The 25257-nt window shown below is 37.3% G+C and overlaps 2 protein-coding genes and 1 long non-coding RNA gene across 5 annotated transcripts in view; 2 read left to right on the forward strand and 1 right to left on the reverse strand.

Annotated features, from left to right (window-relative positions):
- LOC139775182 (uncharacterized) overlaps positions 1-17386 on the forward strand; it is a 30398-nt gene extending 13012 nt beyond the window's left edge. For all 3 annotated transcript variants that reach the window (XM_071710991.1, XM_071710990.1, XM_071710993.1), the window contains 7 exons: positions 4280-4649; positions 5375-5543; positions 7585-7768; positions 8187-8446; positions 9497-9992; positions 10099-10236; positions 11036-17386. In XM_071710991.1, coding sequence (XP_071567092.1) covers positions 4280-4649; positions 5375-5543; positions 7585-7768; positions 8187-8446; positions 9497-9992; positions 10099-10236; positions 11036-11442 — 2024 coding nt within the window. In that variant the 3' untranslated portion in view covers positions 11443-17386. The remainder of the gene's footprint in view (positions 1-4279; positions 4650-5374; positions 5544-7584; positions 7769-8186; positions 8447-9496; positions 9993-10098; positions 10237-11035) is intronic.
- A 384-nt stretch (positions 17387-17770) lies between these two features.
- Positions 17771-20506, reverse strand: LOC139775192 (uncharacterized). The gene is made up of 7 exons (XR_011718761.1): positions 20423-20506; positions 19934-19985; positions 19467-19532; positions 18957-19042; positions 18436-18537; positions 18234-18347; positions 17771-17948 (listed from the first exon to the last, which is right to left on the reverse strand). It is a non-coding gene; the product is annotated as an uncharacterized lncRNA (long non-coding RNA).
- Positions 20507-20879: 373 nt separating this feature from the next.
- On the forward strand, positions 20880-25015 carry Sip1 (septin interacting protein 1). The gene is made up of 8 exons (XM_071710969.1): positions 20880-21271; positions 21442-21646; positions 22008-22182; positions 22274-23226; positions 23439-23635; positions 23722-24150; positions 24239-24396; positions 24510-25015. Exons 1-8 carry the CDS (start codon positions 21163-21165, stop codon positions 24756-24758), a joined length of 2475 nt encoding a protein of 824 aa, XP_071567070.1. The 5' UTR covers positions 20880-21162; the 3' UTR covers positions 24759-25015.
- Positions 25016-25257: the final 242 nt, after the last annotated feature.

The raw sequence follows: 25257 nt of genomic DNA on the forward strand, positions 1-25257 counted from the left end.
CAATGCATGCATTTTCTAAAAACGACGCGAATTCGCCCAGTGTGATTTCGACGAGGATCGTCAAGGGCCATGAATTTGAAGTATGTCTGCGGATACAAGATATGGAAATCGGACTATTTATAGTTCGTAGAGTATTTCCAAGTCAAATAGCTCCTATACCTCGCGACTATCAAGTTGAGCGTGCGAGAAATGAGATATGCAAAGTGTAGAAAATGCGAGGAATGTAAATATTATGTTATACGCCAGTAGGCAGTACGGATCGCTGATTTTTAAGGAAAAAAAAAACTCAAGTTGGCAGAGCAAAAGAAGAAGAAAGAAGGAAAAATTGCTTATCTGAACTCGATATTCATAGATGCAGCGTGCCTGTGCCAACATTCGTGAATAGAGCGAGATATTTTGTATAATACGATTGGTGAAATTGGTGAAACCAACGTTTCCACCCAGCGTATATAATGCGGTAAACAAGATTTGTTTATTACTAATTATTTATTGCCAAGTGCAGAACTGGCGGGCGGCTGCTACATTTCTCTCTCTCTCTCTCTCTCTCTCTCTCTCTCTCTCTCCTCTCTCTCTCTCTCTCTCTCTCTCTCTCTATCTCTCCCTCCCTCCCCCCCTCCTTTCCCTCTCTCTATCTTCTCTTCCACGCGTGAATATATTAATAAACCTTCGTAAAACATTGTAAAAGAGTTGATAACGTTTCACGTAATTGCTGACGGGCAAATTCTCAGACAATCGATCTGGACCGACGAAAATAAGGAATACAAGATGAAAAAGGAAAGTTTATTTGTTTAAATATTGCTTAGTACGTGGAATAAAGGTGTAATCTCAAGAACGATTAGTAAAATAATATAAGGATATATTTAGGTCCATTTTACGGTGTTTCGTTTAATCGATAACCAACGTTTCACTGCATCTGATTGCTTAAACGCGTGGATTATCCGCAAATACGCGCAGATGACTACAACGTGGATTTCTTTCTCGTTAAGTGAAAAGAAAGGGAGAATGGAACGGTTTTCTGAAGGACGTTCTCCGGCGCAGTCATTCTCACGAGGAAATCATATGTTACGTCAGCGCAAATGACGTGCATTCTCGAACGTTGCTCCCGCGAATGAATTTTTTTCCCGGCGGAATAAAAGTTTCGCCGATTCGTTCAGAAATCGACAGTCCATCGTGACTCGCGAATGTCTGACTTTTGAATTATCGACCGCGGACAATTCTTTAAAATTCCATTCCCGATCTATTTCTATATTCGCAGGGAACGCTGATTAATGGACTATTGATTAATACATATATTAATTCAGTATCTCGGACAACTGATATGATTGATGATATCCGCCCAAGTCCGATGTATGCAGAATACAGTAGAATCGACATTATTCCCGTCCTCTTATTTATTTGTGTCATCGTAACAATATAATATGCAATCAAGCAATAAGTATAACGTGACTTTTGCACGTTGGAGTTAAACATTGTAATAGAGGCACGCGTACGTAACACTTGTCAATTAACAAAATTGGAATTTCTAAATGGATTCATTCGATAAGTTTTACGCGTAGATTCGTCAGTAATATTACAAATTAATGCAATTTTGATGTAATAAAAAAATATTAATAAAAATATAATTTTTCCCTCTCGTTCGACACTTTCTCTGATGTGAGAAACGAGAGTTTTCGAGTTATCGCTTAACAAGTTTCTATTTCGAAATATTCAAACGCATACGCATCGAAGAGTGCAGTGCGTACCGTATTATAAGGCTTTCAAGAAATCAGACACGTAGGATACGACGATAATAATACTTTTCAAGTAGTCCCGGCGCGGTTTTGCGCGGATGCGACGCTATCCTGTAACATATATTATACATTCCTCACGCCAAATAAACTACTGGACACTCGCGTGCTCGCGAAAAAAATCCCGTTGAACCGATTGGCATATCATTTGAAAGGAAAATCACACCGCGGTTCCGCTCGCATGTGAGCGAACATGTAAATACTCCGAGTACGAAATTTATTACTGCAAACTAGAGAACGAGTGGCAATTCGCTCTGGACTCGCTAGTCTAATAGCGTTTTGTGCATTTTTGTATAGAAGATTGATCGAATGTATACACGAGAAATGTTTAACACTCTAACTCACGATGCAAAAAGTCGGAGAAAAGATTTTGTGTCAATTCAAAATCGAGGAACATTTTCAATACTACTTACAATTGGTGATAGGATTAAGTATCTTATATAAGTTTGAGTCTGTCGGTGTAGTTTCGAACTCTCTATAATTACTTGGAAAAAATAAAAGCAATACTTTCAAGTAGACTCGACCCTGGACGAAATGAGTTTGAATTCTCTATGAGTACCTCGAAAAACAAGAGTATTATTTCCAAGTGCACTTGAACCTAGGTCAAATATGTTGGAATCTTTTATGAGTAGTTTACTAGAAATTTTACGTCTATTTGAATTAAAACATTTGTATAAAGCGACAATTATTTTAGTACATTATTTTTTAATAATTACAAATATTAGATTATTAATCGTTGATTATAATCATAAGTTGATTTAAAATCTTTATATGTATATTTATACATTTTTCAAAATAACAACTTTATTGTATTTAATTTCAAGTGTATTTTATAATCTTGATTCGCAAAGATTTACACGAAGATGTGTATGATAAAAAGATATTGAAAATTGTTATAAACGCCGATCGCATTTGACATTTTCGCCGACGAACAATCGATTTCAGATTTATCCGTAGATCTGCCGTCAAAATTAATGCCGCAAATTTTATGGAGAACTCTCTGTATATATATATGGACGTTATTAACGGCGCAATATCGAAATGTAAGTTTAATAAATTATTAAAGTGCTCTGTGAAGATTTCTCGATTGCGAAGCGACACAAATCAGCATAGATACATACGTTTATATAGGAATTAACCGTCTGCAATTAATTTCGAAAGGCAATGGATGTACCCAATGCCGTCGTCAGTTTCTCGGTTTCTCGTTGTCCTCTCTCGCGTGGATATACGCTCGCGATTCACGTCTTCGGGCGTTAGGAATAGATTTAGGAAGAGACGCGAGCTATGCGACGGGGCGGCCGCTGCCAAGTCGACTCGCACATGAATGGACTAGCTGCATGTGCGTACACGTGCTGCGCTAATTTATCGTGCTGACGATGGAGAGAGGAAGCTGCTTTTCGTGCTCGGTAGCGAGACGTTGCGGCCGTTCGCGAATTTGTTATCCTCTCTCGTCCAGGCGAGGCATAAATCGCTGCTCAAAGATTTGCGCGATATTCCTAAGGGCGTAAGATATTCTTGCGTAAATATTCTACGCGTGGATATTCCATGGGCATTACAAGCGGAATTCGTTTGAACGTTAAATAACGTGGTAGCTCGGCCCTTGTTATCTATGTGAAAATTATTACTTTGATGCTCGTGATGATCATTGGGCGATTTATATCACAATGTGATTAAAAATTAATTATGTTGAACAATAACAGGAGAATTTCGCGTTATTTGATTTTCAAAACTGATTTTCGCGTAAATAAAATCCCATGCAACAAAATTATACTTCATATATTCGATTGCTATTGCACGTATAATAAATCATCACGTATCCGATTATATTTTTTAATTATTATAAATAAAATAATATCTGATGTTAAGCTGCAAACATGGCCAAGTGAATTATCAAATATATTATAATTTTCGGTGCTCTATGCAAGAAATAAATCGTTGACAAAATGATTGGCTCGCTCGAAGCCATCGTCACTCCAGAGAATATCTGCGCTAATCTTAGGCGAAAGCGTGGCCATTCAAGCTCGAGAGCGTAGAATAGAATGGCAAGCGGGAGCTTTGTCGTCTGCATCTGTAGAATGCCAGGAATCGTAATGCCTCCGTGAATGTGTGTCTATATCCAGAATGAAAGGGATAATACGATAAAGCCGGTGCAATAAAATTTTGGCTGTAGTGTCGTCTCGCCTCGAGAACTTCCCGAATGACGATGCGCGTCCCTCTAATATAGTACATAAAGTTGTGCGAATAATATATATATATATATATATATATATATATATATCTTTTATTTTAATTGAAGAGCTCGTTTCTGAATCGTTTTAAACCTGTACCTTGAAAAAAATTAAGATTACATGTTACAAAGTACTGGAAATAATTTCTGAGGTTTCTAAGACGAATAAAAATATTTTGCTAAAATTTATTTCTTTAAAGTATGCACTTAAGTTCTTCAGTCGCTTTTTAACGGTCTAGCTAAAGTCATTCTAATGATGTTGCAGAGGAAGAACCGTTGGAGAACAGCAGAATGAGTCTTTCGATAGCTTCCCGAGGTACCTCCGTGGTCTCCAGCACGCGAGCCACGCCATCGTCAACCGGATCAAATTCTGTTCAACTGACTGCGCTCCATTCCGTGTCTCATCATCATCCTCCTCACCATCATCATTCACAACAGCCGCCGCAGCAGCAGCAGCAACAACAGCAACAGCAGCAACATCACCAGCAACAACAGCAACATCACCATCATAGTGATCATCATAGCATACATAATCATTATATGGAGAATCACAATCCGAATCAGTCCCAGCAAAGTACGGGTAATCTCGTTGTCGACGTTGAAACGAACCACGACAATAAGAAACACCGATCCGGGTAAGCTCGCCTAACTTTTCTATTTTTCTTTACTTTATTTTCGCGTCCTTTCAATTCTTCTAGAGATATATTGTAAATCCAGATTATTTTCCATGGTAACATTTGGGTGATTTTGCGACGAAACAATTCTATTTTTAACCGTATCGCGAGCTAATCTGGTCTCGCCAATATCAAACTGAGAACTGAGCTATTGTAGGAATTAAAAATTGGACTAAGAATCAAACTAGGAGGAGGCTTCATTAATTTAGTTATTTCTTGCGTTATGCCTTATCAATGCTGTTGTATTCGAATCCGTCTAAAATAGACGCGATAATGTCTGCCTATGATGGACACATGCTTACGCGGCGACACCGACACATTCCATCGCGAGTCGATACGTCAGCCTGTTGCTTCGCGCGTTCTCGCCTCATCTTCTCTCCTTGCCGCTCCTCTCCGTGCACGAGCCGACGCCGTCGCCGACGTTACAGCCGGCTATACCTATTTACGCCGTGCACGTGTCCAGGGTGAATGGCACGTGCACGACGCGTCGCTCAGCGTGTTGCATCGTGCGGCGGTAATGCGTGGCGTTACACGATCGCGTCGTATAGATCACGTAGAAAAGCACCGTAACTGCAAAACCGCTAGCCTAAATTCATAAATATAGGATTGAAAGGGAGAAAGGGAATTAATTCTTTTATTTATCCCACCCAACTTATTGTTTCACGATTCATATCTTCTCATTGCAGAACATGCGTGATTCGGGCTGGCACCAGGGAAGTACACAACAAGTTGGAGAAAAATCGAAGGGCGCATCTGAAGGAGTGTTTTGAACTTCTAAAGAAGCAGCTACCGGCGCAAGACGAAAAGAAGTCTTCGAACCTCTCCATTCTCCATGCAGCGAACAAGTACATACAGGCAAGTTGCGGCCTGTTACGTAAAATGCGATAATTTTTATAGTAAAGAACGAAGATCTATTTGGATAGGAGTAAGTCTTTTTATTATTATGTATTGCGAGTATCTCGAGAAAAGATTCAAAGATTGCAACACAGATTATAAGACAAAGGTTTAATGGGATTTTATATTTTAGCGATAAAATTAAGTATCTTACAAGTATAGGTTCAAATCTATTGGCGTTGTTTCGAACAGTCTATGGTTATTTCGAAAAATAAAAGCAGTACTTTTAAGTATAGTCTCGAACTTGGACGAAATGGAAAAACAAGAGTATTATTTCCAAATGGACTTGAATCTGAATCAAATATAAATCAGATATGAAAATGTTTGAATCTTTCATGAATACTGTACTAAAAATTTTACGTTACTTCGAATCAAAACTTTTGTATAAAACAATTTTCAGATTTTAATATATTATTTTTTGATAATTTTGACAAATATTATCAGGCGAAATTAAACATCGTAAAAATATGATTAAATTAATATTACTCGAATCTTAGAAAATAAAACTGATTATTGGATTTTTAAGTACACGTTGAACTTAATCCCATCCCTAATTATATTAGACATTGTTTGTTAGAGAAATTGAAAAAAAAAAAGACTTATAGTTAGAAATCTTAAAATCCTAAGATAACAGTTGCGGCACGTAACAGTGCGCATTGTGAATTCTTATATTCATTGTCGAATAAATTTACAGTTGCGTGCAACCGCGCGCAAAAATTCCGCACAGCGATTTAACGCGGACGCGTGTCGCATCGCGAATTAAACTTATACCCGCGAGATCTCATTCATGGTCGATGTGCAAATTGTTGAAACTCATCGTCGAGAATAATGTAGTCGTTTTAAAAAGCGGCCGTCACAAGACAAACTGTGATCCTCGAGCAACAATTGTCAACTCGAGACGGCGTGACGTGAGGGAAAGACACTCGGAAGCTGCAGCTTGCACCACACATTTCCACATTAATTGTACCTAATGTCTCTACGTGAAAAATCCTCTCCCCTTCATCTCGCGTTGTTTCTTTAATCCTCCCCCTCGTGGTTTCCGCGTCCTCCCTTTCTTTTCTTCCGTGTATATCGTATCATCTCCGTGCGTATTGCATTTTTGTACGAGAGGCATTACCTATATCGGTTCCACGTGACCGCACGGCCATCGTTGTCACGCTACGCGGCACGTAACAGCAACGCGCTGCTCTCTGGACTTTTATCGTCCGACGCCGTCGCAGTTACGCACGATGCATTTCGCTAAAATATCAAAAGTGACAAGGGCGTCAACGTCGAAGTTATCTAAACGCAATATAAAATGTTCGAAAGTTCTACAGAAAATATTTTTTACACGATGAAAAGAATATTAGACACTTTTGTTGTCAAAGTCAGAAGCCACTCTTACATGCAATCACTTTTTTTTACTAATCTAGATAATCTAGCTACAAGTTTATCTATTTTTTCTAACGGACTCTTCAACCTATCTCTTAAAATAGTCACCAGTTCAATTTTGGAAAAAAAGCTTTATGATGGTTTAATAAAAAAAAATGGACTATGTCCATTCATTTCATATCAATGAATAAAATAATAACAATATTAAATTATAATGCATAAGTTTGATTTTATTTCATATAATAGACATTTTTAATTAATCGTTTCAAACTTTTGATCGGCAGAGCTAAATATATCAGAATAGCATATTTATTAAACTGTTGATAGACTAACTACGTCCATTTTTTTTAAATTAAACAACGCTATGTTAATCACACAACTGTGTTAAATATACTATGCCCATTTACTTTCAAATTAAGAAAAAATATTAAATAAGGCGTAAATTAGACTGTTAAGTAATTAGTATTTTACTAGAATATTTTTAAATGTTATATGCAATTTCAAGCTTTCGGCTAGCAGTATATACATCGAAGGGAAGAAAAATACATTATATTTGTTATATAAAGGTGTTATGTTAATGTTTGAGAAAGAATGATTTTAATAATGCAAAATGTTTCTTCTCGTGCCGCAGGCATTGCGAAAGAAAGAACGAGATTACGAACATGAGATGGAGAGGCTCGCCAGAGAGAAAATCGCGGCTCAACAGAGATTGGTGGCATTGAAGAAAGAACTCAATGCAAATTGGGATCCTATAGACATTAATTCTCTTTTGCTGGAACAGAATCCCGGGACGGATGCGGTGACCGTAAAAAACGGTGAGATATATTTGTGATATTAAAAAAATTTCGTCATGTCACAGAGATTACTTTTTATGGAAGGATTTTCACGAGTAAAACTTCTCCTTTGCTTTGCAGGCAGATTTATATTTCAACCCTCTTTTATCTGAAGTTTAAAGACGTTATGCCATTAAAAATATAACGAGATATTGTTGATTGTTAACAAAAATATTCAATCTGTGGAAATGTTATTTTGAGAAAAAAAATTTCACGATCTTATCTCTAATATTTTCTATCCTACTCTCTCTTAAACGTCCACTTTCGATTTTTTTTATTTATTCTTGTTTGAAAAGAGTTCTTCTATATTGTAAAAGTAATTTTTCTTTATTTTGTGAAAAAAAGTTCATTTATTTTGTCAACATCTTTTTAACCGATAATCTCCTTTAAAAAATCTCAGAAAGTACGGAGGTTGATGTTACTGGACTACCACGGGGTGGCACGAGGTACAGCAGCACGAGCAGTCTAAACAGCGTAACGACGGCCAGTTCCCCGCAAGCATTGCAGTCCACTAGCACGACTTCCAATATTCATAATCAGACCACGACCGCGGGTATCGTTTGCCAAACGCAGGATCTTGCGCGAGGTTCCAGGGAGAGCCCACCCACGAGTTCGACTGCTGGAACGGTATCCGCACCCAGCATTTCTACTCCAACGCAGGTACGTTCTCCCCTCTCCCGGAACTGGACGAAACGACAAAGTTATTTTCCCGCACCACATCCAAGGCGAAATCGCAAATATTGCGATTTCACAATAAATTGGTGCCAGAACAAATCACCACGCGTTTGCAGAGCCGCTTACAGATTGTTGACTGGAAATGGCTTTGAAAACGTGTGACATGCCTTCTTAGTCGCTTCATTTCATTTTTTTTTTATTTATTTAGAATTGCCTACGTTGGATTTGAAACCAGCATTGAACGTCGTATAATTCTTTTAACTTTTTATTTGAAACGATAGTTTCTCACACTCCGTAATTTCATATTGTTTATTGTGATAGATGTATTAAATACATGTATTTAATGGCCTGTTATCTATCACTAAAATAATTATTTCGAAACTATCTAAAGTTGAACGATTCCCGTAGTGTAACTGACAATAATACTCATTGTACATACTTTTTCATACATCTGTTTAAACCTAGCTAACAAGGACAAATGATCACGAACTAGAGTTGTTAGCGGTCAAGGAAAACCGAAAAAAGTCAGGGAATTAAATAATCAGGAAAAACCGTGAAATGAACTGGGAAAAGTCAAGGTCTCAGAGAATTTATTAGCCTAAGATAAAATTAAATTACGGTAATATCAATTCTAAATTTTTAAATTGTTTCTTTAAAAATTATTGAACGGAATTTTGTAAATTATTTAAGGAAGCATATAAATATGTTTTAGGATTTTTTAATGAACTTTGCAGTGAGCAATTTGCAGAAAATTATTAACAGATGTAGTTAAAAGGAAAAAATTTAATATCTTGACTTTGTAAAATCAAGATATTAATGACTTTTTGCAAATAACTCGCAAAAAGCAAGTTTATTCCTTCATTTTCATTTAGCCCTTTACTGAAACACATGTATGAAAGCTCGTAAAGCGCATCCCAAGTGAATTTGCCAACATGCAAAAACAAAAAAATATATATATATATATAGATTTATTAGCATTAAAAGTGTTAAAGATTGACCTACAGAAGGATAGACAGAATGGTGTTTTTGTTTCAGGAGAAGGTCACTACGTCGCCTACCGCCAATATAGTGCAACAGTCGCATCAGCTACACCTACCGATCAGCGCCCAGATGTTGAACACGAGTCAGGGTCTCGCTACGATCGTGCCAGCTTTGCAGCACATCGGACCGGGACTCAGGGTAATACCGGGGGATACGCGGCAGCTTTTGGTCACCCACACCACCGGCAACAACGAATCAAGACCCTTGACGTTGGCGGTGCAGAACTCCTCGGATCAGTCCAGACCGCCGCTAATCGCCGTGCAATCGAACACTGGAAGCGAACCGAGGCCTGTACTGGTCGTTCACTCATCCACCGCCAACGACAACCGAGTGACGTTCGTGCACTCCAATCTGTCCAACAACGACAGGCCGCTCGCACTGGCCGTGCAGTCATCCGCCAACGATGTTAGACCCGTTACCTTCGTGCACTCGGGGAATGAGGGTCGATCATTGGTTCTCGCCACGCATTCGCCCGCGCTAAATGTGTCGAGTGAGTATACGTTTTTGTAGGCAGATTTAACTTAGACGACCTGATCTCGCAAGAGTCCGCACATGAGCTCTGGATTGCTGAAATAATAATCGTTTCTTTATTGTAGACGCCCAGACAAGAATAAGAACGGGAGATACGCAGAACACGCATAAGATGGTCGGTGGTGTAACGCTCGTCGGCGGTAACGGCTCGGAATTGGCAAGACTTCCCGGTGGTGCGGAATTAAACATACTTCCAGCAAATGGTACGTATGACAGCGCAACGTGCATACTAGTTCCATTATATTCGAAATATTCGTTCACGTTTCTACGAATGTTGTACGGTACAGCACGGCAAAGAAAGCTTGATACGTTTATTTAGCAGATTAAATATTTTATAATATAAGTAGGTTTAAATCTGTTGGCGTAGTTTTGAACTGTCTATGATCACTTCAAAAACTAAAAGCAGCATTTTTAAGTAGCCTCGATCCTAGACAAAATGGTTCGAATCCTCTACGAGTACCTCGAATAACAAGAGTATTATTTCCAGGTGCACTTGAAACTAGATCAAATATGTTGGAACCTTTTATGAGTATTTTACTAGATATTTTATGTTTCTTCGAATCAAAACATTTAAAGTGACAGTTATTTTAATATATTATTTTTTTATAATTACAGATATTAGATTGTTAATCGTTGAACATGATTAAAAAAATAGAATAAAAATTATTTAAAATCTTTACACATTACATTCTTTAAACTGACAACTTGATTCTTTTGTTAGAGTTCGAGTACTATTTGTAAAAGATTCGATTCTTTAGAAATTTATATGTTAAAGTACATTTCGCGCAAATCCTGCAGGTACTCAACTCGTTAAAAAATTTGAAAGTAACTAATTCGGGATCGATTATTTTGCAAGTCTAATGTATAAAATATCAATATTATTTCTTATGAATATTATTCGAATCCTAGAAAATAAAAATTGATTGTTGGATTTGACACTTGGATCTTTAATTACATATTGAACTTAATCCCATCCCTATATTCATTATCTTGCGGTTACAGGATTAACTTTAAGTCACGGAGTGTCACTTCAAGCCGCCGCGGGTAAACCAACCTCGACAATGATGCAGAACTCTCCGTCCACAGAGAGTATAGCCCACATCGTTGGTCAGCACGCTCCTCTCTCCGGCCTGACTCCGATCGTCACGCCAATGACCGTTGTCTCCCAAGGTAGCCAGGTGACCGCTCACATCTTGGCACCGTCAAGCCTTGCGGGAAAGATGATCACTACGCCGATTCTCAAGTCCGTGGGACAAATGCCGCTCGTAAACGCTCAGTATCTTAACACCACGACTTTAGTGAAACCGGTTGTCGTAGTGAGCTCACCGTCAACGTCGACGGCGGCCTCAACGACGGCGGCAACGGCTTCCAGCACGCAACCCTCTTCGACCTCAAATTCGACCGTCTGACAGACTCAAGGAAAGGCGAAATTAATCTGATCGCGCTGGAATATCAAAATACGATTTGCCGGTGTTTTTCGAGTAAATCTCTACGTTATCTGAAGTAAATCTATCTTTTGTCATCTGTTGAAATCGCTTAGATGTGTTAGCGATGAATTAACGAGAATAAGCGATTTGAATCTGGAATTGTTTTACGACAGATAGTGAATACCGTGAAGGACTGTTATGGGAGAAGAATGTTCATCTATTGTGCTACTTCTAATATCAAAATGGTCTTGCATTCTGAGATGTCACTTGTGTCCCATGAGGACTGACATTCGAAATACGAGCTCTTCCGAGGAGTAAATCGACTGAGAAAGTGTGAGAAAAAGTCCTTGCTCAACACATGCGATATATATATTATACACGGTACCTTGATTTGATTAAGGAGGATAGTTTATCGCAAGTAAATTAAATGTAAAGTTTAAACAATTAATTTATGACAATAGCCCGAGTGTCCAAGAATGAAAAAGCTTTCACGTTAACGAACGTGGTGACGAATTGACGCTTTTAAAACTTTTAAGGCTTCCGGTCTCGTACGCTATTTGGATCATTGTTTCGTTATATTCTCGAGTCGGGAATTTCTTCGTTATGCTTACTTTGACAGATAACCCTTTTTTTTTAGTGTTTTATGTTACTTTGTGAATCCAAAATATTTTTTCCTATGAAACAAAACAAGAGAAGGCTTTGACTTGCAATGGAACAAATTTTACTTTTTGCATAACTTTTAAATTGCTTGACTGTATTTTGTAAGACTTAAATTGACAAGTTTCATCATATCTTACTGCAACTGAAGAAGTATCACAGGAAATGATAATGACGGTACACTTAGAATGATATTAAATTAAAAGTAAAGGCTCATGTCTTATGAAATAACACGGAATGGTTTGGATTTAATTATTTAGCGAGTGAAGGTTGAAAAATCGAACATTACGATGAGTTTTGTGTCTTAAAATTGATTAAACGGCTGTGGAGAACGGATATTGAACTCTATGTAGAGATCCGTCTGTTTAATTTTGACAATTCAATCGCAAGATGCATTAAATCTTGCTAAATCGATGATAAAGGCAGAAGTTATTTAGAAACGGTGGCAACAGATTATATAGGTTTGTAGTAATACATATTAAGTATTTATTCCTCTGTATTTATTATATGTTTACATGCGTATTATACGAATCGCTATCGCGCTTTTCACGAATGCATAATTGCAACGCGCTACGAACATATTGATTTCTTCATGCTCAGATTTCGTCACATGGAAAGGATTTAGAAATGTATATTCTAAGTCGCCGTCATCATTGTGATCTGTCTCGTGAATACGTGTGCATCTTAACGTTCCATGCTTTTGTACAAACATTTCATTTCTGTAACGCGATTCTTGCATAATAACCGAGAACATCTCGAGTAGAATAGAAGAGAATGATAATGCTCACAACTGTTTGGAAAGCTAGAACGATCGCACGCATTTATCGAAATATCTATTGCACTATTTTTCATTATTTTTCGTATGCACGAGAATCGTCCAATAAAGATACAGATCAAAACTACATGAAAAAAAAATAGAAAAATGGGGAAAGATACAATAAGATCTACAAATGTTTATTTATTGTCGTTTGTGAAATGTTGGGTTAAATATCTCAATGTTAATGATGACTATATGGAAAAATAAATAAATTTGAACGTAGTTCTTATTATATATTTTTTTTTTATTTGGAAATAAAAATTGGATGTAATCGAGGGTGATGCGTGGTTCCGTGTGAGAGAAGCTGACTTGGATTCGATTCAGATCCCTTCGTCTTATATATGCCACAGTTTTATATGAAGTTTATTGGAAGGTGGAAAGTTGCAGGTGAATGACAAGCCGTTTATGGAATGGAAAATCTCAATTTCAATTTTAATGTAATTTTGATCTGTTCCTTATCTATTGAACAATCTTTCGTACGTTCGTTCGCTTTTGTAAGATCGTATTGTACGCCTCTGTTTGGTATTCTAGCGACGAGATCGTCAACAGTGATTGGAACAATGAACTCATTGGAAGTGCACATTTATCACTATGAAACCATGTAACAATTGATATTCTCATTGTGTGACGTTTACGCAACGAGATACTTTTCCGATATGATTCAACGTGTGATTGTAGCAACGTTTCCTTGCCTTCTCGCATGCGCGATTGTTGACGATCTCTCTCCCCCTCGAATGCCAGTTCTCAGTTTGTGCATATTACTAGTACCTATCTCCTATCCGCGTGCAAACTTGTTTTGTATCCTTTAAATTATTTAATCGCGAATGGTATGATTAACGATTCGAGTTAAGATGTAAATGCGTGCCTTAACGGGCTACAAGATCACACAAACGTATCTCGATTGAATCAACATTGTTCAACATTCAAGGCGGTCAGATATTTCGCTGACTCGACAGAAACTCGATATAAGAAAAGTTCTTCATGCTGTAGATTATACAATTTGTTTACGTTAATCAATCTGTAGACTTCTTTCTTTTTTTCAAATCTTAGGTCGTTATATTCCAAGTACACGAATCTCCCGAATTGTTATTTAATCTGCTGGCGCCTCAATAGAAAGAGGGGAGAAGTTAATCAATTACATTAATGTGCTTGATAAAGTTAATTGTCCATTGTCGTATCACGCGCTTCTTAGTGTTCGGGACACAACGGGAAAATTCAATTTGCAATAAGGTGAAAGACCGAGCAAAAACCCGGTTCGAGGTACTAGTCAAAAAAAGAAAAAAAAAAGAAAACGGTTTTGTTGAATTATTTTCGACGCGGACGCTTTCATTTGACGAGACCTCAAGTCGTGCAATGGATGCAAATGATTGTACTGCATACTCTGTGACACATGTACACACACTCACCACACACGTACACACACCACACATACACACACAAAACATGCAGGAACACAGCTGTAAGCGGGACTGAAACGGAAAAAGAAAAGAAAGAAAAGAAATGTGATCGAGCGGGAAATGTTGCGAAAGTGACATTTCGCAATCAGCTGTTTAGCCGCGACTGAAACTTCTGTCGGTTAACTATTTTAAGCGATGTAATAGCCTCATGTAAATAATAATTGCGTTAGCGAGGATAACCAAACGGGTCGAGAGACGGAAGGAAACTAAAGATAGTATAGCACTGAGCACTCAAGCTAAATGAATAATGTGAACAATGTGATATAAATGATAAATAAAAGATTAATTAGCACGGTAGCGTTAAGGAGAGAAGAATCAACTATTAAATCGTTTACGGTGTAGATAGAATGCTGGTAACTATCATTTACTAATATCTTAAAAAAAGAGAGAGAATGTCAAAAAATTGAATTGTACATAGGAAATACAAGAAGGAGAAAAAGAGCGGAAGAGGAGAGATAGAAAGAGAGAGAAAGGAAAAGAACAAAGGGAGAGACTGTGAGAAAGAGAGAGAACAAACAAATACTGTACCGGATGTGATGCTCATTGTGTCGGCGGTAGAAACCGCCGACGCCGCGAATATCCCATGTAACGGTATCTACGAACTGTATTTGATCGACAACGTGCGATGGATAGGGGTGCGTGAGACCGCGTGATTGGGTGTGTGCGTGAGAAGGGTGTGTAGTAAAAACGTTATTATTGTTGTAGTCTATATCGAATTTTGTTATATGCCTCGACTAGCGTGCGAAACGATGAAACGTCTCTTACGACGCGGCTCGTTGTACGTAAAAAGAGAGTGAGTTGAAGCAAAAATGGTGCGAGAAAGAGAAAGATGAATGAGAAAGAGTGAGAGAGAGAGAGAGAGAGAGAGAGAGAGAGAGAGAGAGAGAGAGAGAGAGAGAGAGAGAGAGAGAGAGAGAGAGAGAGAGAGAGAAGCGTGAAAGGACGGATGACAGGCGTTGCGGAAGAGACGCGCACTCGCGACACTTTTTGTTGAAAGAGGAAGAGCAAGAAAGTAAAAGTGTGCGATGAAAAATTCAGTGCAGTCTATTACAATAAAGATTAAAATGTGAGTGTGACGGTTGCCCAATTCTCCTTGAAGTTGTCTAGTATCCACGCCGATTCCGAGACTCTCGGCTCGACTGATATACGAGTAACGAGGAAGATAACGAGGACGATGCATTCGTTCTGCATCCTGCGAATTCTTTTGAGTATAATCATGTAATTTAAAGGCTCGTTTAGTTTATTCAAATGCTCGTTGAAGCGATCTCAAACGCGTGTATCTCCGAAAGAGAAAATTGCATTAACCATATATATTTTTTAAAGGATATATATGAATTTAAGATGGTTTCGAGCGAGCAAGTTCCTCGATTCGCGAGACGATTAATCTGATTGAAAACCGGAAATCTGCGCGACGTAAAAAATTGCGCTCGAATGATCGGGATGAGAGTAACGATCTCGGCGGGACTCATTATGCGCTTTTACGTACGAGATAAGTAGCGATCGAAAGATTTCAAAGGAAGAAATTCGTAGTAAGCGATTTACAGGATGTTTCTTAAAGAGTGCCTACTAATCATTATATAATGCTATCAAAAATTAGGTCGAAAAATCCTGATTTTTTTCTATGATGCTTAATAAAGCAATAATTATTGAGTAAAGTTAATCCAATTAGCGCTTTTAGACGGATGTATGTCAGTAATGTCCATTTCTACTAATGTTGATTAACTTTCATTCGGTTTAACTTACTTTTTACCTTTTTCTAATTCTTAGAACTAGAAGAAGTTAAACCAAGATTAAAATTAATATGCCTTGAAAGGATAACGCCGACTGAATTAACTCAATAATTACTATTCTATTAAATATTATAGAAAAAAATGGTTTCGAGTTTTCTGACTCAATTTTTGATAAGGAATAGTGCTATATAATTATTGAACATTTTTTCAGAAATACCCTGTATACTCCCACCTCGAATCGTGGGAGAGCGATGTGACATTTGGCGCGGAGAGCCGATCTGCCACCCTACGACCGCACGGCGATTGCACGTGCTTGCAATCTGCATTTTTGACTATCCGATCGCCGGTCGAGCAAGCGAATCGTCCTCGAAAGCAGATCGGGCTGAAGTGCGAAAATCAAAATCGGGTCTGCCTTTTCTAACAGCTAGTGTTTAGGGATTTACAAGGCACGTTCAGATGCAACACCTACGCGACCGTTCCATCACGTATCGATTCTTCGCGGAAATCAGGGACGAGGAAACGTTCTGAAGTCCAACGCTGCTCGAGATTTGTAATTTTTTTTATTACGATTGGTTTCTACACTTACTTAAATTCAGGAAAGAACTAAAGACAAGAACCAGTCATATTAAAGAATCACTGAGCTGCTTTTTCTGCTGAATACAGCCATTCACGCCTACCATCACCTTCTTTCTTTTTAATAAAGATGGAAAAAAGCTAACGTGCTCAGAATTACAAATCTTGAGTAGCATATTGTTCTAAACAAATTACAAATTATTCGAAATTGGGATAAAATATAAAATTGGAACGTAATCTCAGACTCGAGAAAGACCTTCAGATTTATTCTCTTCGCTATATAAGGTGTTAATAGAATCGCTCCATATTTCCGATCATGTTTTTATTGTATTTCTTAACTTCGTCTGTACTTCTTAACTTTATTTAATGGAGATAATTTTATGGAGATATGCGTAAAATGTTTTTTTGAAATGTTAGAGATTTTGAGTTGTATAAATTATCCTAGTTACATAGTTTTATCGAGATTGTCAGAGCATTCGGGGCACGATCGAAATCGAATAGCGGTTGATGGTGCGTTCGCTGCTGTGCGCTGCAGCTGGAACTGTGGATTTCTAGAAACTAAAAACTCGTAGCTCTTATCCGATTCATACATATGTAAAATCGAAATCTGTCCCCTCGTTGAATCGTGAAATCGATCGGCGCATCTTTCCTTTGTGGCTGACTTGCACACGAATAAATTGATGAATAGTTTAGTCGTTGTTTCCTTGAACTCGCAAACCCGCAAATTTTTCTTGATTTATCGTTTGACAAAACATTCGCTGCAATGCGAAATTCATCCAATTTGGAAATATTAAAAACACTTAATCTGAAACAAACCGGCGGCCGCGGTATGACAACAGATTGGCAGCGGATTTGCTCAGGTATCGCAATAGATTCGGTATCTACTGTGTCCGCATTAAACTCGTGTTTTGCCGGCAAAGCCTATCGATACGATCTGACAGCGGATTATCAACAGAAACCGAATGGAATTTGTAATTTTGTAAATATTTCAATAGAAACATCATTTAAATGGCTGCTTAGATCCAACAAGAAACTAAAAGCAAGAACCAACTATGTTATAAAGAATCACTAAGCGCTTCTGCTGATTTTTATCTAATTTTTACCCGTATTCCTACCCGTATCTCTCTATCTAATATACCTACAAATATGACCGCGATTACCCGAAATAAAAAAAGCGCAAATATGTATATTTATCACTCACCGACCCCGATGCGCAACAGCGGAATTATATCTGCAATCGTAGCTACGTTGATTCTGTAATAGACAAATATAAAATTTATATTAAAACAATGTTCAGAAAACCTAATGTTTTAAAACATAATTCTTATGCGCATCGAACATTTTATTTATTCATTATTCAATTATATATTTATTTAAATAATTATACGTTTTCCAAAAAAGGTCTTTACAAGAATTAATTTTTATAAAATATTAAATTACTCCTTTTCTTCTGTTATTTCTAAATCATGGTGAAATAAAAAGGCTGAAGAATAAACAGGAAAAAAATTACTTTTGCCAAAAATAAAAAATAATATTTACCGCAAAGTTGTTCCGCTGGCGCCTGATGCCTCTCCCAGGCCTCCTCCTCCTCTTAGGCTGGTCCTCTCAGGTTGTCAGCTTGGATTCCCTCGATGCGACTCTTCGTGTTATTTTCTAAAACATTTAAATAAACGATTCGATTAAAAAAAAGTAACCAAAATTTTTGTATATAACATGATATATAAAAGTAAATTATACTCACCACTGTATCTCAGACTGTTCGGGTTGTTAATTCCATCCTCCTCGGGTTCTTCCATCTAAACCCTCTTTTTTACGCATCACACAACAAAGGAGTTATATTGATCTGTAACATACAAAAAAATTCAATTAAAATAATGTCTAAAATAAATATATGAAAGAATAATTTTTTCAGGTAAGTATACCACTTTATTCGTAATTTCAACAAATATTTAACGAAAGACTAACGTCTTAATAAAAATGTCTTTTTAGATATCAACTTGTATAAAAAAAATCGAATCCTGATATAATTTCAACTATTATAAATTTTAATTATTTAGAAATATTTTATATATTAACAAGTAAATATATTTTATACATATTTTATTTATTAAACAATATATTAAAGATAAAATACTATACATTAAGATGCATATACTATTACATTATATAGTGATCTGAAAACGATACGCAACTACTGAGCAAATAAATATTTATTTCCATCAGTAACACTTCATGGAAGATTATAGATTATGAAATGCTCACCTCTGCTACACCTGGCTGCCTCCTCGGCTTCTCTTCTCTTCTATCCCATTGCTATTTGATTTCATCGTAGCACTCACAACTGTTTCCTAAAATAAACAAAATATTGATTACAATTGAATGCTATTACAAGTAATCACTACACTAGAATATAATGATCGCGTGGCTTTGTCATACTTTGTATGATATTCTCCATATTAATCACACACGACGCGTACTTAATTATATTGCGACAGCGGAGAAATAAAAGTAGAAGAAGAAATTATGATACGTTCGATATCAGCGATATTTCACAAATAAAAATGCAACAAAATGTATTTAAGATGACGGTAAACAATTTTTCGCGCGCTAAGAGCGACGCCAGCGTCGCTAGATTAATCCGCGCGATAGATCTTCGGCCGAACAAGGCTTTCAAAATACGCGTTTAAACAGATTATCAATATCCAAATGCCGAATCTATGCGATAGATTCTGCAGTAAATAGATGCAAAGTTAATACATGTTATATACTTACGAATTAAATAAGTCGCGATGCCACTCGTTCCGGATTCGAGCCGATCCGTCCCGTGTCCGCCGCGTTCTGGAAATGAAAGAACAACGCAATTAATATGGCGGAGCCGCTTTCTCTTCCGCACGGACAACTCCGCGTCTTATTCTCAACTTCGTGATTATGCATTTTCCGAACTTCGAAGAGCAAATATACCATAAGCTCGACTTTTATTACGATTGTTATTTTACATTTTAGAATAGGCGTATTAATATTCTGGATAGATATCCGCGATACTCGCGACATTAGAAAATACGATCGTCACTGTCGCGATTGCCCGCGCGACGACGCGCCTTCGGCTTCGGCCGAATTAATAAGTACCGTGAAATACGTATTATTTTTACGAAATATCAATATCCAAGCGCTAAATCTACACTACGCCATGGATATATTACAGTGAATAATTATGCAAGGTTAATATGTGCTATTTTTACCAGTTAAATGACCACTCGTTCCGGAGCCGATCCGTCTCGTGCCCGCCGCGTTCTGGAAATGAAAAGAGAACGTAATCAATATGGCGGAGCCGCTTCGTCTCCCGCGCGGGCAACTTCTCGTACCAAGAGCGCCATGGCGCGCAGCGTCGCTCGCGTCTCGCTCTTAACTTCGCGATTATGCCGATTATGAATTTTCTGAACTTCGAAAATGAATCAATATTATAAGTTCAGCTATTAATATTAACGACTGTTATTTTGTATTCTAGTGAATAGGCGTATTAATATTTTGGGCAGATATCCGCGATATTCGCGACATTGGAAAATACGATCGTCACTTTCGCGATTGCCCGCGCGACGCGCCTTCGGCCAAGCAAGTACCGCAAAATACGTATTTTTACGTAATATCAATACCCGAGCGCCATAAATCTATACTACGCGATAGATACTATAGTGAATGATGCATGCAAGGTTAATATAAGTTATTTTTACCAATTAAATGAGTCGCCGCGACGCCACTCGTTCCGGAGCCGATCCGTTCCGTGTGTCCGCACTGTCCGCTGTCCGCTGCATTCTGGAAATGCAGGAAGGAAAACGTAATCAACATGGCGGAGCCGCTTCGTTTACCGCGCGCGCGGTCAACTTCACGTGATAAAAACGTTATTACACTCACTACGCGTCTCGTTCTTATTTCCAAAATTTTTCAAATTACGCTTTCAGATTTTTCTGGTTAAAACAGGAAAACTGTAAATTGATCTTGCCAACTACCACTAATGTTATCCAAGTTTCATTAAATCTACATTATTCTTATTTACGTAATACCTTTATTAGTTTATTTCAAATAAAATGACAGCAGCCACGCCTGCGTTTTGCTTGATACCATTTTACGGAATAAAGTCACTAGTCACTAGTCTCTTTTTTTACATCATGCATGGTTGCTCACACTGCTCACAGGATTTTCTCTCTGCTTGCTCCAGCTTGCTCTCTGGTTCTATCGTGATATATTTTACGTTATTAATAAAAAACACATAATCAATCACGAACAAAGTGTTATCTGTCGGTTTCGCAAATTGTGTGTTTTCTCAGGGCAATCAACGATACGTTAACGTGTTTTCTAATGTGTATCAGTATATTCGAGCGTAAGCTTTGGTAAACTGTGGTCCTTGAAGGTTATATTGTTGCACGAAGTGATACAATATTTATATTTGTAATTAGTCAAATAATACGGCAAGATGTCTGAGGACGAAGTGGAGAGCTTCGAAATCACCGATTATGATTTAGAGAATGAATTTAATATAGCTCGTCCCCGACGCAAACTCTCGAAGAAACAGCAAATGCTAGGTATGACAATCGATTTGCTATTATATTTTGTGTCAGCAGATTCCGTTCTATTTCTGCTAGCATTCCGGTATTCCGTTGACAAAATTTGCAGCGGACACTTTTAAAATCTGTTCTCGATAGGCTATTCGAGAGTTACTTTTTTATAATACGTGGCTTCTTTTTATTAACAGGAATATGGGCAGATGACAGCGATGAAGATGAATTATCTGCCAGACCATCTTTCAAAACCTTTAACAAGGGTCCCAAAAATTATACGGCGCCGGTTAGTTTTGTCGCTGGTGGTATCCAACAGGCGGGACAACCAAAAGAGAAAGAAGACAAGGATGACGAAGAAGATGACGAAGAGATGCGGGAGACAAGGCACAGTAGCTCGAGGTACAGTTTCAACATAAATATTTTCTAATGTAAACCAATTCTTTTATTTCTCTATAATTATTAAAGTAAACTTTTATGATACTTTGAATGCCCAGCACATTTCAAACGTGAGCCCTGTGAGGCCAAAAGTAATTTTTGATTATTTTGTTTTAAGTATATATTCATGGTACTACAAAACTGAAGTTTTATTGTTTTTATTCGATATATTTAGAAATATCTAATGAAATTGCTCCTACTTAAGTAAATAAAACTCACTCAAATAGATGGGTAATGAGCCCTTGCAAAAATACGTCATCCATACGTAGGTGATGTGGTACACAGTACTAAATGTATATATATATATTTAATATCTTTTATTTAGTTCAGAAGATGAGAGGTCAAATAGTTCCAAACGTCCATCCTTTGCCTTGACCTTGGACAGTGACATCGCAGGCCTGCGTAAAAAGCGCAATCAAGTTAATCCATTGCTGATGAAAACTGGAATGGGTAGTTGGGAAATGCATACAAAAGGCATTGGCGCTAAATTATTGCTGCAGGTATTTTATGAGCAATGATAGTAATTTGTTTCTAAATCATAGCAAGATGAAGTAATGTAGCAAATTAATAGAAGGTATATTTTTTATTTAGATGGGATTTGAACCTGGTAAAGGTTTAGGTAAACAATTACAAGGAATAAGCGCGCCAGTGGAGGCACATCTCAGAAAAGGAAGAGGCGCGATTGGCGCGTATGGTCCCGAAAAGACACCAAAGATTCCCGAGAAAAAGAAGGATGACGATGGGGAGGAAACAAAAGAATCCAAGTCCAAGGTATCTCAATGGCGGAAGGGTGATACCAGTAACAAGAAAAAAGTCAGATACTGCTATAGAAGTGTGGATCAAGTTTTGGAAGATGGAAAACTGAAGCCTAACAGAAAAGCTCCAGTGTCTAGCGATATGAGTAGAGTTAAAGTTATTGATATGACAGGGCCAGAACAAAGGATTCTTAGCGGATATCATGCGATAGCTGGTGGTCAACAGTGTCCTGATGAGACCGTAATTACGTCCGACAAGAAATCGAAAGTGAACTTTGCCCTGCCCGAATTGCAACATAATTTAAATTTACTCGTGGACATGTGTGAGCAAGATATTATTCAAAACGATCGGCGAATGAGGCATTTAAATGATAGAATGGTTGCTTTAGAAGCGGAGAAAAAGAATTTATCCAAAGTCGTGGATCAGCATAGTCAATTGATCGACACCTTAGAAAATGTGCTTGTAATTGTGGATAGATTGACGAATGAGACGAACGAATTGTCGCTGCAAGAAACCGCGGAGGCTTTCAAAAATTTGCAAGACAATTATTACGAAGAGTACAAAATGTACGAACTCAGTGAATTAGCCAGCAGTTTTGTAGCACCAAAGATAAAAGATTGTCTGCTCACTTGGAATCCATTGATGCAACCGAAACAGCCAATTAAGTTATTTGAACAATGGAAGAGTATCTTAGAGAGTGGAGTTAGTACGCTTCAGACACGGACTATGCATTCATACGATCAACTAGTATGGAATGCTTGGATGCCGTCGATCAGAGGAGCCATACAGTAAGTAATTCCTATAATAAACGTTAACAAATTTATATATGATAATTTAAAAAAGTAAAATTAATCGAAGGATGTGAGAAAATATTGACATTTTTAATACTACGTATACTGTGTAAATCTATTGGTTTCTTTTAATTATTTTACATTTTAAAACATATACAAATAGTTCTTTCAATATATCTATTCTCTAATATCATTCATGAACAAATTAGGCAGTGGACATGTAGACAGCCCGAGCCTTTAATTGAGTTAATAGAGTACTGGATGCCGCTATTACCTAATTGGATAATGGAAAATATACTAGATTTATTAGTGTTACCGAAATTGACACTGGAGGTGGAAGAATGGAATCCTCTTACCGATACTGTACCTATTCACACATGGATTCATCCTTGGTTGCCGTTATTACGTAAATATATATATTCTTCACATTATGTATTAAACTATAGAGACGAATTGTCGTTGTAACAATAACTATTTCTTGCTGTTATTTAGGAAATCGTTTAGATACGTTAATTTATCCAATAATACGTCGAAAACTCGGATCTGCATTAGGAGGTTGGCATCCGTCAGACAGATCCGCTAGATTAATGCTGCAACCTTGGGCAGAGGTGTTCGCCAAGGGAGACATGGAGGCGTTTTTAGTGAAGAATATTATTCCAAAATTGCAAATAACCTTATCCGAGTTCGTCATAAATCCACATCAACAGCACTTGGATCAATGGAATTGCGTGTATGAGTGGAAGGAATTGATCCCTGTTCATATCATGGCAGGATTGCTCGATAAATTCTTTTTCCCAAAATGGCTACAAGTCTTGGCACTTTGGCTCAATCATTCGCCTAATTATGATCAAGTTATAACATGGTACTTGAATTGGAAAAAAATGTTGAGCGAAAAGTTACTGGCGGAACCAGTAATAAAAGGTATGTTATATTGTAATGTTATATTTATATCCTTTCTTCCTTCGTAGTTGGAATTGATTAAAATATGAGTCAAATATGCGATTTACAGAGCACTTGAAGAAAGCATTGGACATGATGAATAGGGCCGTCAATGGGTCACAAAATCATCAACCTGGCGCACTAGAACAGGTTTTGTATTTAATAAGTTTAGAGAGAACTCAGCCGACGATGTCTCAGATGGCACCGATTGCGCAGCCGAGAATGGAGGTACAGGAATTACGCATTATATTTGTTTAAATTGACATTGTTAAATAATGACTCTCAAGTAATATTACGCATATTGCTATTCTTTGTGTTATTACGTTACTGTTTCCTTACAGAGACTCGCAGAGGCGGTACGAACGGCCTCGCAGATTCCGCAGGGTTTCAAAGATTTCGTACAAAAGAAATGCGAAGAGAGAGGTATATTATTTATGCCGATCCCGAACAGATATAAGGAGGCTAAGCAAGTGTACAAAGTAGGCAATGTTCAGGCGTATATCGACAGCAATGTCTTATTCGTATGTCATAATGGTACAAATTGGATGCCAACGCATTTAAATGCTTTGCTGGACATGTCTGAACTTTAATATTTGATTTAATAACATGATTAATAATACGATGACTGTCCAAAATATATTTTTAACGTTATATTTATGTTGAAAATATATTCTATTCTACTTCTCCTAAACATCATTAGAAAAGTTGATTAATTACCTTATTAGTTTATATTTATATCGATTTTTATTCGTGATGTATGTTTAAATCTAAATATATCGAAACTGAATAGCTTCACTTTTTATATAATTAAAATTGTACAATAAATCAATATGATATTTTTCGTATATGTATTTGTGTGTTATTTGTCATTCTTGTTTCACATTACTAAAGTTATTATTTGAGTGGTATGTATTCATATATTGGGTGGCAGGGTGGTGTAGAATTTTTTTGGCGATTTCTCGCTTCTGACGTCATCAAACAAGGCAGGAGCCCCCAAAAATTAAGTATAAATTGAAATAAATAACGAAACAATTTTAAACTAAAAAATAATTGTAGATTACATGTACATATATATGGTGTCATAAATAT

The sequence above is a fragment of the Temnothorax nylanderi genome, unplaced genomic scaffold (assembly GCF_030848795.1).
Source record: "Temnothorax nylanderi isolate EJ_2023f unplaced genomic scaffold, tnyl_v1.0 TNYL_tig0094_pilon, whole genome shotgun sequence".
NCBI lineage: Eukaryota > Metazoa > Arthropoda > Insecta > Hymenoptera > Formicidae > Temnothorax > Temnothorax nylanderi.